Raw genomic sequence first — 16247 nt, forward strand, 5'->3', positions numbered from 1 at the left:
TAAAAGTTCTGCTCTTTCAGCCCTTCAGGAGTGATTCTGGGCCAGCCCCGGGAGCTGCTCTGATCCCTTGGATCTCTGCACCTGGAATTTGAAACTTCTGCGATAACCCTTGGGAGCAGCATCAGCTGCCTGCCCTGGCCTGGGGCACAGGGCTTTGGGGTCACAGGCTTGGCCAAATGGGGAGGAAAAAGAGTCAGGGTTGTGTCCCCATTCCCCAAATTCCAACTGCTGGCAGAAGTGCCAGGGGTTTGTGCAGGGACATCTGGGGAGGGGACACACAGGAGGTTCCCAAGTTGGAGGCCAGAGGAGAATGTGGGAAGTGTGAAAGGGGGATGGGGAGGGGAGCAAACAGCAATTCAGACAAAAGGAAATTGTTGGTGCAAGTGAATGCCTTTTCTTAGGGATATTGATAAATTTCTGCTGCTGTTCAGGCAGCCTAAATGATTCTCCTGAGTCTGTTCCCCTCTGCCTTTCTGCTGTTGCCTGGAGGACACGAGTGGAATCTCCCAGGACAAGGGGCCATGGCTCATTGTTGTGCTGCCCATTGTCCCCCGGCTCAGGCAGCTCATGGCAGCCTTTGTGTGCAGCAAGAAAAATGGTTTTGCTCCTGTGTGGCAGATGAAATCTGGAGCCTGTGTGGTGCCTTTGTTGGCAGAGCTTTGGTGCTGTCCCGAGGCTGCCCTGCACCTTGGGCCCTGGCTGCTCCTCAGGCCTGGGCACACAGCAGCACATGGAGTTTAGTGTCCATGTACCCATGAATTCATTTAGGGCAGGGCATTTGCTGCCAGGAATACAATCCAGAGCTCTGATGGTGGGTGGCAGCAGCTGCAAATGGAGCTGATTTCCCTCCTGGGCAGGGGTTGTGACACTCAGGGAAGTCATGGAGCCTGCAGCAGCATCTGGGGATGGGACTGAGCTCTGCCCTCACTCCAGCCTAAAAATATAGAATATATATATATATGTATGGACTGAGCTCTGCCCTCACTCCAGCCCTGGCTACTTACAAATAAATAAATAAATAAATAAATACTTGTTATATATATATATATATAAAAATAAAAATATAGAAAATATATTATATAGATATATTTTATTTATATATATATATGTATGGACTGAGCTCTGCCCTCACTCCATCTCTAGCTATTAATAAATAAATAAATACTTATTTTATATATATATAAAAATAAAAAATATAGAAAATATATTATATAGATATATTTTATTTTTATATATATATGTATGGACTGAGCTCTGCCCTCACTCCAGCCCTGGCTATTTATAAATAAATAAATAAATACTTATTTTATATATATATAAATTAAAAATATAGAAAATATATTATATAGATATATTTTATTTATATATATATATATATATGTATGGACTGAGCTCTGCCCTCACTCCAGCCCTGGCTATTTATAAATAAATAAATAAATAAATAAATACACATATATATAAATAAAATATAGAAAATATATTATATAGATATAATTTTTTTATATATATATGTATGGACTGAGCTCTGCCCTCACTCCATCTCTGGCTATTAATAAATAAATAAATACTTATTTTATATATTTTTATATATCTATATATATATATATATAAAATATATAAAATATATATTTTATATACATTTTTTATTTATAGATATATGTATGGACTGAGCTCTGCCCTCACTCAATCTCTGGCTATTTATAAATAAGTAAATAAATAAATAAGTACTTATATATATTTATATATATGTATAATGGCAGGCTGCTTTTGAGGCCATCCTTAAAGCAGAATGAAATGTAGCTGCTTGCTGGGAGGAAGGTGCCCTCATACATGTACAGGGAAGTGCAAAAATGAGACTGAGTTTTGGAAATCCCAGTTGCTGTGGGAAGTATTGATACAATCCTGTTTCCTCAGTGCCTTTTTTTTTCTGTAGTAATTAATCACACAGAAAATTACAAAATGTATGGAAAATGGAAGACACTGTGTCAAATATCTATTTTTTTTTTCTTTCCCAGGCATCTATTAACAAGCTAAAAGTGACAGAACCATGGCTCAGTTTCCAACACCTTTTGGGGGTAAGTGGTTTCTGGTGTGTTCTGAGCTGTTCCTGAGTGCACACACTTGCCACGAGCACGTTCCTTTCCAAGGCTTTTCTCTGGGGAAGTGTTTGTGCATCTCTCTGAGCTGGGAGTTTTGGGGTGGCTTTGCAGACACCTCCCTTTGCAGCCCAGAGCCCTGGGTGCTGCATCCATCCCTTCCAGCCCCAGCCTCTGGCCCTGCAGGCCCAGCCAGGCCTCTGGGCACCACCTGCCCTGCAGAGGTGCAGATGCTTTTTCCTTTCAGGCCTCCTGCACTTGGGAGTTGCTGAAAGGCCCAGCAGATGCCTTTGGGTATCACTGCCAGTTTTTCCCTTGTTGTCCCATCACCCACACTGAGGTTAGAACAAAAATAACACATTTTTAGTCTCTTCATTTACAGCAGGGCAAGTTGCAGCATCTGGAAATGCAGTGAAAAACCCAGGATGGGCCCTGGCAGTGCAGTAGGGACAGGATTTTTTGTTATTCCCATGAAATCACAGAATCCCAGACTGGGCTGGGCTGGGATGGTCACTACAGGGACACCTCCCAGTGTCCCAGGCTGCTCCAGCCCCAGTGCCCAGCCTGGCCGTGGGCACTGCCAGGGATGCAGGGGCAGCCCCAGCTGCTCTGGGCACCCTGTGCCAGGGCCTGCCCACCCTGCCAGGGAACAATTCCTGCTGTCAAACTCAGCATTTCCCTCTTTGGTCTGGCCCCATCCCTGGCACTCAGCTCTGGTGAGCATTCCCTCATCCTTGCATTCCCTCCAGAGCTGGGAGTTGGGTTTGGCAGCTGATGTGCAGGAGGGTTACAAAGAGCAATCCCAGTGCTGAGATTTGCCATTTTCCCTGTCCTGTGGGCAGGTCAGATGGGGTGCTGGGGAGGAGGTGCCTTTGTAGCAAAGGAACTGGAATTTCAGCTGTGGGTGCTCTGGGGGTAAATGGCCTCCCAGCCCTGGGTTGTCTGAGGAGCCCAGACTGCTGAGATAATCACACTCAGAGAGGAAAGGGGCTGCTTTTTAGGGAATGCTTCTCAATGCCATTTCTCCATTTCTTCTGAACCAGGCAACCTGGATATCTGGGCCATTACTGTGGAGGAGAGAGCAAAGCATGATCAACAGTTCCATAGTCTGAAACCAACTGCTGGATTTATCACTGGTAAACAAACAGCTTCCACTTCTCATCTTGTGTTTGGTTAAATCTTAACCAGGGAGCCAAATGTGTACAGAGCTGCCTGGGAGACATATGGGCATAATAATTAGAAAATTTTAACAGGTATTTCTTATTTTATATCTCACTGTTCCACATCAGCCCCGTTTCTTATTTTACATCTCATATTTTGCCACATCAGCCCCAACTTTTCTGTTATTTTCTGATATTTTCTATTCCCCATCCTGCTGTGGAAGGCAGTGATGGGTTCTTTGTGCCTGGGGTCAGCTACCACACTAATATTATGATAAATAAAAGGTCTGATTAAATAAAGGTGTGTCATTTTAACTGAAATCAGCTTTAGAAATCCAGTTTGTGCAGCTGACATCAGCATGGTTGACCTCTTGGAAAGATCCAGATGCAGAACTGATTGAAACAGTGGGAAGCAAAGCTCCAAATGAAGGAATTGCTCTGATCCTAATAAATTTTCATCAAACTTTGGTCTCAAAGGCAATAGGAGGTCTCCTCCTCATTGCTCTGGTTTGTTCCATCCTCATCAGTCCTGGCATGGGCTGGGCTTCTCTTTGCAGCTGTTTTTTCCTCCAGCTGCCCCATTGCCTCTGCCAGCTGTTTGGAGCTGGAGCTGAAGCCATGTCCTGTTTGTTTTACAGGTGATCAAGCCAGGAACTTTTTTTTCCAATCTGGGTTACCTCAGCCAGTGCTAGCACAGATATGGTGAGTGTGGGGTGGGCACAGGGCTGGGTGTGGGGCGGGCACAGGGCAGGATGGGCACAGGGCTGGGGCAGGGCTGGGGCTGGGCTGGGCTCTCCTGGGGTTCTCCAGGCCCCGAGTTGGGGTCACCCCTGGGCTGGGTCACTGGGGTGAGGGTCACCAGGGACAGGTGCTGGCTCCTGCCCTGGGGTCATCACAAGCCCATGGAGCTCTCAGTCCTGGGGCACAGGGGCTGGGAAAGCCCTGGGAGTGCTGGTGGCAGTGGCTGGACACAAGCCCAGGGTGCCCAGGTGTCCCCAGGTGAGCAGGAGGCCAATGGCCCTGGGCTGTCCCAGCAAATGGCATTTTGGAGGTTGGCAGTTTCAAACCCTCATTTCAAGTTGCTAAATGCTTTCAGCTCTGTTAAAACTGACTACAATACAATTACACAATTGCTAAGCACAGTAATTAGTGATAAATCTGCTCATGGGAGAGCCTAGGCAAGACCTGGAGTGTTTGTCACAAAAATGAAGATTGACATGGACTGTTGCCATGTTGGAGTTGGAGTCGAAGCTTGAAATTGGAATTTTTTGTCACTCCTTAGTGAGTTGAGCCAGATCCAAATCTGTGCCCATTCCACAGCACAGACATTGCCACAGTGCCAGATGTTCCTGCAGGAATGAAGGGAATTCTGCTCTGACCCTGCCAGACCTGGACCTGTGTGTGCAGGGACAGCACCCAGGGAATGGCTGCCAGTGCCAGAGGGCAGGGCTGGGTGGGATCCTGGCAATGAGGAATTGTTCCCTGGCAGGGTGGGCAGGCCCTGGCACAGGGTGCCCAGAGCAGCTGGGGCTGCCCCTGCATCCCTGGCAGTGCCCAAGGCCAGGCTGGGCACTGGGGACAGTGGGAGGTGCCCCTGGCATGGGATGAACTCCAAAGCCCTCCCAAAAAAATCCCATCCCATTCCATAATTCCATGATTATTCATGTTGGCATTAATAATATTACTACCAGCACAGATATTGGTGTGAGGCAGAATTAAAAGTGGTTTTCATTCTGGATTGGGTGAGAGGGATAGGGAACTTTGGGGGAATCTGCTCCCTTTTTCTCTGTGAGCTATTTAGAAGGAGTTTATTACCATTACAAAACCTTTCTAGTGCAGTTAAGGACTGTTAAAGGCTGAATTTTGCTCTGACAGGAGAAAGAGGAGAATTATTTTATTGCTTTTGAAATCTGCATGCCCAGACCTACATGGCTTTTAAATAAAGAGCTTCTTTTCTTTTCTGATTATCTTCATCTTACAAATATCAAAGCTGGACTGGTTGTCTTATTTGCTGAAGCCTCAGTGAGTGCTCAAATATCCCTTTGGAGCTTCTCTTGCCTCTGAATTAAACAAGGAAAGAAGTTTTGTCTTGAACAAGACATCCTTTCTCCAAAAATCTTCCCTAGGCCTTGGCTTTAAATAGGTGCTAACAAATCCAAACAGTTGTAAATAGTCTGACTAAGGATCTCTTCCTCTCTGAATTATTCAGTTTTCCAGGCTCTGGAGAGGAAGGGAATCATTCCACTCCCTCAGGAGTTGTCATAGAGACAAGACCTGCACATTTTTGTTAATGAAGCTGAACTAAAACTTATTCAGGCTGCCTTTCTAAATCATAGAGCAGCTCATGGACATTCCTTCCTCTCTCTCTCATTTTTTTCAGTCATGTCTGAATGAAATGAAGTAAATATTTAAGTAAAAATCTTTATACAGATCCTTGAGTACTTTGGAGGGGGAGTTTTGGAGTAATGAGCCTGCAGTCTGTGAGAGATGGGAGCTGCTGCTCTTCCATCAGTGTGTGCTCCTGGAGTTGCTGGGCTGGGCTTTGGGAGGTGGCATTTGATTGTTACTGGGAGAGAAGGGGAGTGCAGGAGTCCTCAGGGAAGGGAAGTAATTCTGAGTTAAAACAACTTGTAAAACTCACAACAACTCATACAACTTGTAAAACTGTTTACAAAAACTTGTAAAAAAATTCATTTTCTGATCTGGGAAATCCCAGGATGGTTTGGGTTGGGAGAGATTTTAAAGCTCATCCCATTCCACCCCTGCCATGGCAGGGGCACCTCCCACTGTCCCCAGTGTCCAGCCTGGCCTTGGGCACTGCCAGGGATGCAGGGCAGTCCCTGAGGAACTGTCTGTCTGTCTGTCTGTGCTGTTCTGGAGGTGTTTTCCTGTTCTGGGTCATTCTGCTGATCTTGGCTGACTGTGACAGTGAGAGAGAAGCCTGGCCTGAGTTTGCTGAAGGGTCCCTCCCAGCTGGGGGACACCGGGAATAAATCTGAATAAATCTGGTCAGTGCCTCACTCCTGGGCCCACAAAAGCTTCCCCAGAATGCACAGTCCTTCAAAACAGCAGTTTTTGTTAAAATGGAGAATTCCTGTGTCCTTTGTAGTCCTCATGCAAGGAAAGAAGTGTCAGTGAGCAAAAGAGTGAAGTATTATGGTCTGCCAAGGCAGCTCCTGTGCTGCTCTGCCCTTCACCAGCTCAGGCTCCTCCAGGCTGGGGATCAATTAAAAGCCTCTAATTGGGCTCTGACTGGGCCTGCAGTGGCTTGGGAGATAACTGTGCTTAAGCAGAATAATCTGCCTTGCTTGAGAGCCCTGAGGAGTGGGGCTCACAGAGCATCTCCTGGCCCCTGCAGTGAAAGGAGAGCTGAAATAATCACAGCCAGCTGCTCTCCCTGCTCCTGGTTACTGATTGTGTCAGCACAGAGGCACTGGGTGACACCTCCCTGTTCCTCAGAGCTGCTTCCCTTCCCCCCTTCCTGAATCACAGGGGGGTAATCCTGGCAATTCCTGCACAGGCACCCATCCATAGAGACCTGGGTGCTGCTGGGGCTGAGCCTGTGCCTCACCTGGGGCTGTGCAGCCCAGGGGGAATTGCTGAATCTCCAGCTGAATCAGTGCAGCTTTGGGAACTGCACTGTGATCCCTGCCTTAGCACAGGGCTGCTTGCATGGCTAGGTGGTTTGTGTGCTAATTGCAGCAGGTTTGTATGTGCTAATTAGCCTGTGCTAATTTCCCATGTTTGATGGGAACACTGTCTGTGTTCAGTTTCTGCACCTCATACATGCAAAAGTATTTCAGCTGGCTTTTCATTCTGCAGAACAGGTGAGAGAAGGGAGGAGGAAAAGAGGAAAAGATCCACAGGGAAGGATTTGTCAGCACTGAGCCCTGGGGTGGTGCTGAGCCCACTGCAGCCTTTGTCATGATACAAAGCACAGGCCTGGCCTAGAGAAGATAATACATATTTAGTCAGTGTTTAATCCATTTACCCTGCACTGGTTCCAGCCAGGCCACAAATGAAACAAATGCAAGGGCACCACATTGTCCCAGTTCCATTAGGAGCAGAAATGAGTGGAATTAGGTGGTGTTTGCTGGCTCCCTGCATTTCACAGTAAAATCCAGCAGCCTGACACCAACTTCTGCAACTAGAAATGGAAATGTGTCCTATTTTAGCAGGAAGAGTTTGTCAGACAAAAGCTGCTTTTTCTTTGCACTCTGTAAAACTGGAGAAATTCTGGGGGCTGCAGAGAACTCTCTGCACTGATATTTGTGCTGGCAATTTCAATAATGAAGCTGTTGGTGTAGAGTAAAGGAGTTCACAGAAGGTCAGATGTTGAATGAAAAGCTACAGCTGCTGATGTGAATTGGAGTTCAATGAGAGCAGTGCCACTGGTGCACAGCAGAGTTGCTGAATGCTGGGGAATTCATGTTTCCCATGTAGGATGCAAAGATTTGCTGTGTTCCAGCAGGAAATGGTGCCTGGAGAGCCAAGGTTCCTACAGGGTGATCTTTATATTCCTGAATTTTCCTGCAGGGATAGAACCCACTGAGGGTCTAATAGAATTAATGAATTAATTCTATCTATCTAGAATTAATAAAAGGTTTTTATCTTATAAATCAAAGATATATATATGGCATTTGTGGGATGAAATGAGCTCTAAGATCCCTTCCCATCCAAACCAGTCTGGGATTCTGGGATTCAGTATTGTCCAGGCACAGGTGCAGCACATGCTTTAGAAGGATTTCAGTATCTCTGTCTCAGTGTCCTCTCCAGACTTGCTGTAAATGCTTCTCCCAGATTTTAATGCTGTTATTGAGCCCCATGGCATCAGAACTGGTGGATTAAGGCAGCTGCACCCCTGGAAATCCTTTCCTAGGAGTTCAGGAGAGGTTTGGAGTGCCTCTGATGCTGCTGGGGATCTAAACCTGTGCTGCTCCCTGCTGGGATCTGCCTCTCCATGGGGTTTCATGTTTTGGGCTTTTTTTGGAGTAGGAGGATTTCCATTTTGCCACTACCTTTACCTGGCTGTCTCCTTGTGTATCAGTTACAAATAGCTGATATTCACTGGGGTGCTTTTGGGACAACTTCCCACCTAGCTGCACAAAAACTCTCTTTGAGAGGAATTTGATCAGAAATGAAGCTCTGGTTCAGCCACACTGCCCAGGGCCACACCCATGACACAGAAGTAAATGCATGAACTTCAAATCTGTATTATTCCAGTCATGAAATCTGTACTTAATTCTTCAAACAAATGCAAAGAAATAAGCATGGTGCTCAGAAGTGAGTGTGCAGCTATTTCTGTTCCTGATGTGCATTTACTCAGGGATTTTGGTGTGCAGTGGCAGGAACTGACACTCTCCTTCCTGCTTCTCTGCCCCCAAGCTCCCACCCTATTCCCTGCTGAGCTGGGTTTTCTTAACTAGCAAGGCAAGGAACAAAAAGCAGACTGTTTAAGTCAGACTCCTTTCCCTGAAAGCCTATTCAAGGCCTAGGCTCAATGTTTCATCTTGAGTGCTATTGTTTAATTGAAAACACATTTGCACACTCCCAGATGGAGCAGTGCTGAGGGGAGTCACAGATTTAAAGAATGTTTTATGTTAAGTGCAGCTAAAGTACAGATTTGCAGACTCAGTGATTCACTTCTCTGTGGTGCTGTTTTAGGACCCTGTGCTTTCACTGGGGCGATTTTGCAAAGTTCTTGTGCAGCTGCATTTGTTCTGGATGCTTCGTTGTAATTCCTCCAAGAGTTGAAAAGCAACCTCAAAAATATTTGTTAATCATCCAAGGAAAGAAATCAAGGAGTTCTTAGGTTTAAATAGTGTCTTAGTTTTAGCCTGGCATAATTTTGGGGGGAAATTAATGAGAATCTCAGAATTCCTGAGGCTGGCTCAGCCCTGCCAGCCCATGCAGTGCCAGCTGTGCCCACCTTGTGCCCAGCCCAGAGCACTCAGTGCCACCTCCAGGGCACACCTGCAGGGATGGGCACTGCAAAGCTCCCTGGGCAGCCCCTGCCAAGGCCTGAGCTCCCTTTCCATGGGCAAATTGCTGCTGCTGTCCCAGCTGAGCCTGCCCTGGGCCAGCCTGAGGCCGCTCCCTCTGCTCCTGTCCCTGTTCCCTGGCAGCAGAGCCCGACCCCCCCGGCTGTGCCCTCCTGGCAGGGACTTGTGCAGAGCCACGAGGGCCCCTGAGCCTCCTTTGCTCCAGCCTCAGCCCCTTCCAGCTCCTCAGGGATTCTGCAGCCCCTTCCAGCTCCTCAGGGAATCTGCAGCCCCTTCCAGCCCCTCAGGGATTCTGCAGCCCCTTCCAGCTCCCTCAGGGATTCTGCAGCCCCTTCCAGCTCCTCAGGGATTCTGCAGCCCCTTCCAGCTCCTCAGGGATTCTGCAGCCCCTTCCAGCTCCTCAGGGATTCTGCAGCCCCTTCCAGCTCCCTCAGGGATTCTGCAGCCCCTTCCCAGCTCCTCAGGGATTCTGCAGCCCCTTCCCAGCTCCCTCAGGGATTCTGCAGCCCCTTCCAGCTCCTCAGGGATTCTGCAGCCCCTTCCCAGCTCCCTCAGGGATTCTGCAGCTCCTTCCAGCTCCCTCAGGGATTCTCCAGCCCCTTCCCAGCTCCCTCAGCCCCTCCTGGGCTCCAGCCCCTTCCTCAGCCTCGAACATCCCCATTCGTGTGATCCTGCTCCTGGGGCAGGGCCTGAAGTTGCTCACTGCAGGCTGTAACTGTGCCAACTCTGTGTTTTGCAGGGCTCTAGCTGACATGAACAATGATGGCAGGATGGATCCCTTGGAGTTTTCCATAGCTATGAAGCTCATCAAGCTGAAGCTGCAGGGGTACCAGCTGCCGGCCGTGCTGCCGCCCGTCATGAAGCAGCCGCCCCTCGCCCTGCCCACTGCCCCAGGATTTGGTAAGATTCCCGTTCTGCTCCATTTTCCTCATTGTTACCTGGGACTGCAGCAATTCCATTGGTCTTCTGCAGTTTCTCCAAGAAAATTTTGGGGAAAAGTGCATCTAAAAGCACATGGACTCAAACCCAGGTGTTGCACATGCACTGAGAGGAATTGCACTGGGCTTTTTCCTGAGCTGAGCTCCTGTTTGCTTCAGGTTTGCATTGCTCCAAACAAAACATGGCTCAGGTAGCAGGGCTAGTGCATTCCAAAGGGTTGGAGTTGTGGTTAAACTGTTGGCATTACTGGATCTCCAGCTTTGGATCTCTGCTCTGTTGTTCCTGAGTTTTTACAATCTGCTTTGATGAGCAGTGCTGCTCTGGTGGGAGCTGCTGGGGTGAAGTATTGCCAAAGTCACCATCATTTATAGGAGAAGAGTTGGGAAGATGGGATGGGGAAAGGAAAATAAGCAAATAAAATAACCCAATAAAGCCAAGCCTCTTGGTCCTCTTGTGAGGGGATCTTTCCCTTTCTGCTTTAGTCTTTGCTGTGGCTCAGGGTTATTGGTGCCTGGGAGTCCTGGAATGGTTTGGGTTGGAAGGGACCTTAAAGCCCCTCCAGTGCCACCCTTGCCATGGCAGGGACGCCTCCCACTGTCCCAGGGGCTCTCAGCCCTGTCCAAGCTGACCTTGGGCACTGCCAGGGGTGCAGGGGCAGCCCCAGCTGCTCTGGGCACCCTGTGCCAGGGCCTGCCCACCCTGCCAGGGAACAATTCCTCATTCCCAATATCCCATCTAAATGTCCTGAGAAAAGGGAGCAGTATCTGATAAACTGCTTGCAGCAGTGTGGTTTGATCCACTGTAACCCCACAAGTTTTACAGTCAGAAATAAAATTCTTTGGAAGAAGACAATGAAACTGGGCAGAGCCAATGCAGGGTTAAGTGAGAAAAGGCAGAATGAAATGAGCCCCCACAAAGCCAAAGTTCTCATTGCCTGTAGATTGATGTGAGCTGTTTGCACACCCCTCGTTCCTCCCCTGGCACCACTGGCCCTCCTTAACCCCCTGGTTCCTGCAGCTGTGCTTGCCCTCAGCCTCTCACCCTGTGCTCTACATCAGCTTTGCCCTGGCTCATCCCAGCCCAGGGATCCCACCAACCCCACAGCTGGGGGGCTCCTCTCTGGGGCTGCTGCTCCTCCCTGGGGCTGCTGCTCCTCCCTGGGGCTGCTGCTCCTCTCTAGGGCCGCTCCTCCTCCCTGGGGCTGCTGCTCCTTCCTGGGGCTGCTGCTCCTCCTCCCTGGGGCTGCTGCTCCTCCTCCCTGGGGGCTGCTGCTCCTCCCTGGGGGCTGCTGCTCCTCCTCCCTGGGGGCTGCTGCTCCTCCCTGGGGGCTGCTGCTCCTCCCTGGGGGCTGCTGCTCCTCCTCTCTGGGGCTGCTGCTCCTCCCTGGGGGCTGCTCCTCCTCCCTGGGGGCTGCTGCTCCTCCCTGGGGGCTGCTGCTCCTCCCTGGGGCTGCTGCTCCTCCCTGGGGCTGCTGCTCCTCCCTGGGGCTGCTGCTCCTCTCTGGGGGCTGCTGCTCCTCCCTGGGGCTGCTGCTCCTCTCTGGGGGCTGCTGCTCCTCCCTGGGGGCTGCTGCTCCTCTCTGGGGGCTGCTGCTCCTCCCTGGGGGCTGCTGCTCCTCTCTGGGGCTGCTCCTCCTCCCTGGGGGCTGCTGCTCCTCCCTGGGGCTGCTGCTCCTCTCTGGGGCTGCTCCTCCTCCCTGGGGCTGTTCCTCCTCCCTGGGGCTGCTCCTCCTCCCTGGGGGCTGCTGCTCCTCCCTGGGGCTGCTCCTCCTCCCTGGGGGCTGCTGCTCCTCCCTGGGGCTGTTCCTCCTCCCTGGGGGCTGCTGCTCCTCCTCTCTGGGGCTGTTCCTCCTCTCTGGGGCTGCTCCTCCCTGGGGCTGCTCCTCTCTGGGGCTGCTCGTCTCTCAGGTCAGGGCACCCAGTTCATTCCCTTTGTAGCAGATGCTGCTGGACAGCTGGGGGCAGTGCTGGGCCGCTCTGGGGCTGTCCCCGTGTCCCGTCCCTGTCCCCGTGTCCCGTCCCTGTCCCCGCAGTGCCGCCCCGGGCCGGGAGGGCTGTCCCGGGCTCGGGAGGAGCCGCTGGAGGTGTCGGTGACCCCGCGGGCGCCGTCTCGGTGTGCGTCAGAACCAACGTGTGCTTTTCTCGCCCGTAGGTCTCGGGGGCATTGCCAACATGCCATCCCTCAGCAGCGTGGCCCCGGTGCCCATGGCATCCATCCCGGTGGTGGGGATGTCCCCCCCGCTGGTGTCCTCTGTCCCCGCCGCCGTCCCTCCCCTGGCTAACGGAGCTCCTGCTGTCATCCAGCCCCTGCCTGCTTTCGCTCACCCCGGTACGCCGCTCTCACTCTCTTCTCGTGCTCCTAACAGCTCCCCTGCACTCCTGGCACCCGTGGGACTGGCCTCTCCAGTGATGCCTTTGGGGAAGGACTGTGCTTTGCTCTAGCCCACTTGGCACACTTGGAGAAGAGCTAAAAGGAGGAATGTGGACATGGCCTCCCGCAGGAGTCCCTCGTGGTGAGAAAATCAAGCAGCACTTGGAGAAATGAACCTGCCAGGAAGCTGTTGCCTGGAAATTGGGCCTCTCCTGTCTCTTTGTACTGCTGTCTGTTAGGGTGACTTTAATACTGAACTACGTGTGCCAAAATATCATTTGGTATCAACAGGGTTTCCATAAAGCTGTGGAAGTAAAAAGATAAGAGGGAAGTGCCCTTGTGTTTCCCCCCCATCCCGCTGGATTCTGATTTTTATATTGTTAAGAAGTTCCCATCAGAGCCACAGTGCTTGTACTGGATGTAGGAGTGACAGAATGCCATGGGGATTGCCTGGGTCACTGTGAACAGCAATAAATCCCTGTTTTCTCTCTTCCCAGCCACTTTGCCAAAGAGTTCTTCCTTCAGCCGCTCGGGGCCGGGAGCTCAGCTCAATGCCAAGCTGCAAAAGGCACAATCCTTCGACGTGGCCAGGTGGGGCTGGGGCACAGAGCTTGGGTTCCCAGGGCTGGGAAAACTCCTTCCCTTTCCCAAAGTGACCGTCTGAAATCATAGTTCTGGCAGAAATCAGTTCTGCAGAGGTTCAGGATTGCACGGGGTGCTGTGGCTTCACTGCACCTTTAATGCTCCAGGAGCAGGGAATCATGGAAATGAAGTAATTAACTATTAACACTGATGACATGATCTTCACTTGATTTTTAGAACTGCATTTGCTTCTCTAAACAAAACCTGCATCGTGCACAGACACTCCTGGTACTGGGAAAGCAAGACAAGTAATGCATTATTTAAAATTAGCAACTGCTGGGTAATAGCTAAAAGCAAAATGTTTCATAGATCTCATATTTTAAATGCACTCCACATCACTGTTTCTTCTATATTCTTTAAGTTCTGTGTGAAAAATCACTTTAAGGGCTTTTAGATTATTCCAAGGCCTATAAAAACATCTGTTTGGGCAAAAAGGGTTTTACTGAGGTTTAAAAAAATGGATCTAAAACTTCCTAAGAGGAGTTAAGAGAGGGATTTCCCAAAGTCCTTATAAATCATCTGTCTCACAGATCCATGGCACAGGTTTTTTGCAAGAGGAAAATGGATGGCACACAATTAAATGATCTGGTTTTATTTTCATTTCCTTCTGCAGGCTTGTCTATTGCCCTGCTGTTAGATAAGTGACACTACTCAGTATTGATTTGCAGTATTGATTCCAAATAATTTAAAGTCTTTCAAAACAATTAATTTTCTCTCTGAAACCTAAATTGGCCAGGAACAGAATAGGGATGCTCTGGTATAATTTATGTGTAACACAGAAATTAAAATGTGTGGAACCCCTAAATCCAGCAAAACTGAGGAGAAATTCCTATGGGTAAAAATTAAATATTTGGCCTTTTTTCTTATTTTCATTATTGAAGAGGCAGCTTGGTTTTGCTTTGCTCCCATGAAGGGATATTATTAAAGCTCAAGGGTTTGAAAATCAAAAATAGAAATAGAGACACTGGTTTCTGTCTTGTCATGTGAGAATGGTTTATAAGGTCAGAAAAAGGACAGAGTTTGATTGTGCCTAAAGGCAGAAAAATTCTGCTCCTTGTTTTTCAGAATTAGGATTTCTCAGCCATCAAGCCTGGGAAATTAGAGCTGCAAATGAGCTCAGCCTGTTATGGGAATGGATTAAAACTGGGAATATTACATTCCTCACTTGTTCCATTAGGAGAACCTTTACATTCAAGTGTGGCTTTTTCACACCTTTTTTTTTCTATATTTCCAGGATATTTTACATTTGTTTTCCTTCAGTAGCTCTATTTGGCTAAGAGAAACAGTTAAAGATAGAGTAAAATGTTACTCTGCTTTTCTTGCTACATGTTTAGGTAAAATCTTGTAGCTCCTCTGAACAATTTAGGTTCCTTCATTCTCTGCCAGTAAAGAAAAAGGAAAACACTTTAAACAAACAAACAAACAAACAAAAACCATCTTCCAAGAGACTGAATTGTGATAATGTTTGCAGAGAAGAGGTCAAACCTGTGGTGGTTTCAGAAATATAGCAGGGAATATTAGATCATGGAATGATTTGGGTTGGGAGGGACCTCAGAGACCCCCAGTGCCACCCCTGCCATGGCAGGGACACCTCCCACTGTCCCCAGTGTCCAGCCTGGCCCTGGGCACTGCCAGGGGACAGGGACACCTCAGAACCTCCTCACCCTCCCAGAAAAACTGGGGACAAGAACATTTTCAGGACAAAGCTTGATCTCAGTGCAGCCCTTCAGCCTCTTGTGAGGGGCTGAGCCCCTGGCACAGGGTGCCCAGAGCAGCTGGGGCTGCCCTGGATCCCTGGCAGTGCCCAAGGCCAGGCTGGACTCTGGGGACAGTGGGAGGTGTCCCTGCCATGGCAGGGGGGGCACTGGGTGGCTGTGAGGTCCCTCCAGCCCTAACCCTGCTGTGATTTGTGGCTCTGTGATTGTTCCATGACCTCTCTGAGATGAAATCTCCACTTGTCCCTTTCTCCCTGCCCTCCTTGCAGCTCTCCTGCCGTGGCAGAGTGGGCTGTGCCTCAGTCCTCACGCCTCAAGTACCGGCAGCTCTTCAACAGCCACGACAAAACCATGAGTGGGCACCTGACAGGTACTGGCACAGCTTCTCTTGTCTCCCTGCTTCCAGCTCCAAGAGCCAATTTCATGCTTCTGAGGGTGTTGTTCACTTAGGAAGAGGCTCATCAGTGTTTTTCTCTTTTAATCTCCCAAGTGGTCAATGCTCTTGTTTAGAAGCAGATACTCATCACAGCTGGGATCACTTTAGCACCATCTCTCCTTTATTTTCTGCAAAATTGACCTTGGGAAATGTTTCTGGAAAAGGGCACAGTGGGTTCTGTGAAAACTTGTGCAGCCATTTCCAGTGCTTGGTTCACCCATGTGGTAATCACATATCCTCTGAACAGAGAGAGACACAGTTCTCTGCCAGGATTTTCCCTTCCTGGGAAGATGTGAGAAGCTGTAAGGAAGTTCAGAGGAGAGAATAAAAAACAATTCTTATCTCCATTTGCTGCATCTGCTGTTGTGCTCATGTAGAATGTGTTATGAGATTGTTTACCAAAAGGCAGTTCCTTAATTAGACACTGGATAGGGTTTAGGTAGATTGACCAATTAGATTAAAGCTGTATCTGATAGTCTGTAGGAGTTATGAGTTTCTTAATAGTACAGTATAATATAGTATAGCTTAATTAAACAATTGATCAGCCTTCTGCAATCGTAGAGTCAGTGCTAATTATTTCCTGTTCAGGTGACCATTGCCATGATACACCCACTGCTGAGAGCAGTTCCAGGGAGAGACTGGAACTGCTCCCCTGGCTTGATTTTGCCAGTTCTGGTGCATGTCTGTGGTTTAGAGCTTTCTTGGGTTAATCTGAGGGATTTGGTTGCCCAGAGCAGCTGGGGCTGCCCCTGCATCCCTGGCAGTGCCAAGGCCAGGCTGGACACTGGGGCTGGGAGCACCTGGGACAGTGGGAGGTGTCCCTGCCATGGCAGGGGTGGCACTGGGTGGGTTGTGAGGTCCCTCCCAACCCAGCCCAGTGTGGGATT

General features: G+C 49.3%; 1 protein-coding gene across 3 annotated transcripts in view; it reads left to right on the forward strand.

Annotated features, from left to right (window-relative positions):
* Positions 1 to 16247, forward strand: part of ITSN1 (intersectin 1) — a 114584-nt gene that overhangs the window by 25194 nt on the left and 73143 nt on the right. For 2 of the 3 annotated variants that reach the window (XM_058044968.1, XM_058044971.1), the window contains exons 2-8: positions 2016 to 2075; positions 3140 to 3232; positions 3895 to 3958; positions 9998 to 10158; positions 12349 to 12525; positions 13065 to 13158; positions 15194 to 15294. In XM_058044968.1, coding sequence (XP_057900951.1) covers positions 2048 to 2075; positions 3140 to 3232; positions 3895 to 3958; positions 9998 to 10158; positions 12349 to 12525; positions 13065 to 13158; positions 15194 to 15294 — 718 coding nt within the window. In that variant the 5' untranslated portion in view covers positions 2016 to 2047. The remainder of the gene's footprint in view (positions 1 to 2015; positions 2076 to 3139; positions 3233 to 3894; positions 3959 to 9997; positions 10159 to 12348; positions 12526 to 13064; positions 13159 to 15193; positions 15295 to 16247) is intronic. The other variant, XM_058044970.1, reaches the window with a different exon arrangement.

The sequence above is a fragment of the Melospiza georgiana genome, chromosome 2 (genome assembly GCF_028018845.1).
Source record: "Melospiza georgiana isolate bMelGeo1 chromosome 2, bMelGeo1.pri, whole genome shotgun sequence".
Taxonomy (NCBI): Eukaryota; Metazoa; Chordata; class Aves; order Passeriformes; family Passerellidae; genus Melospiza; species Melospiza georgiana.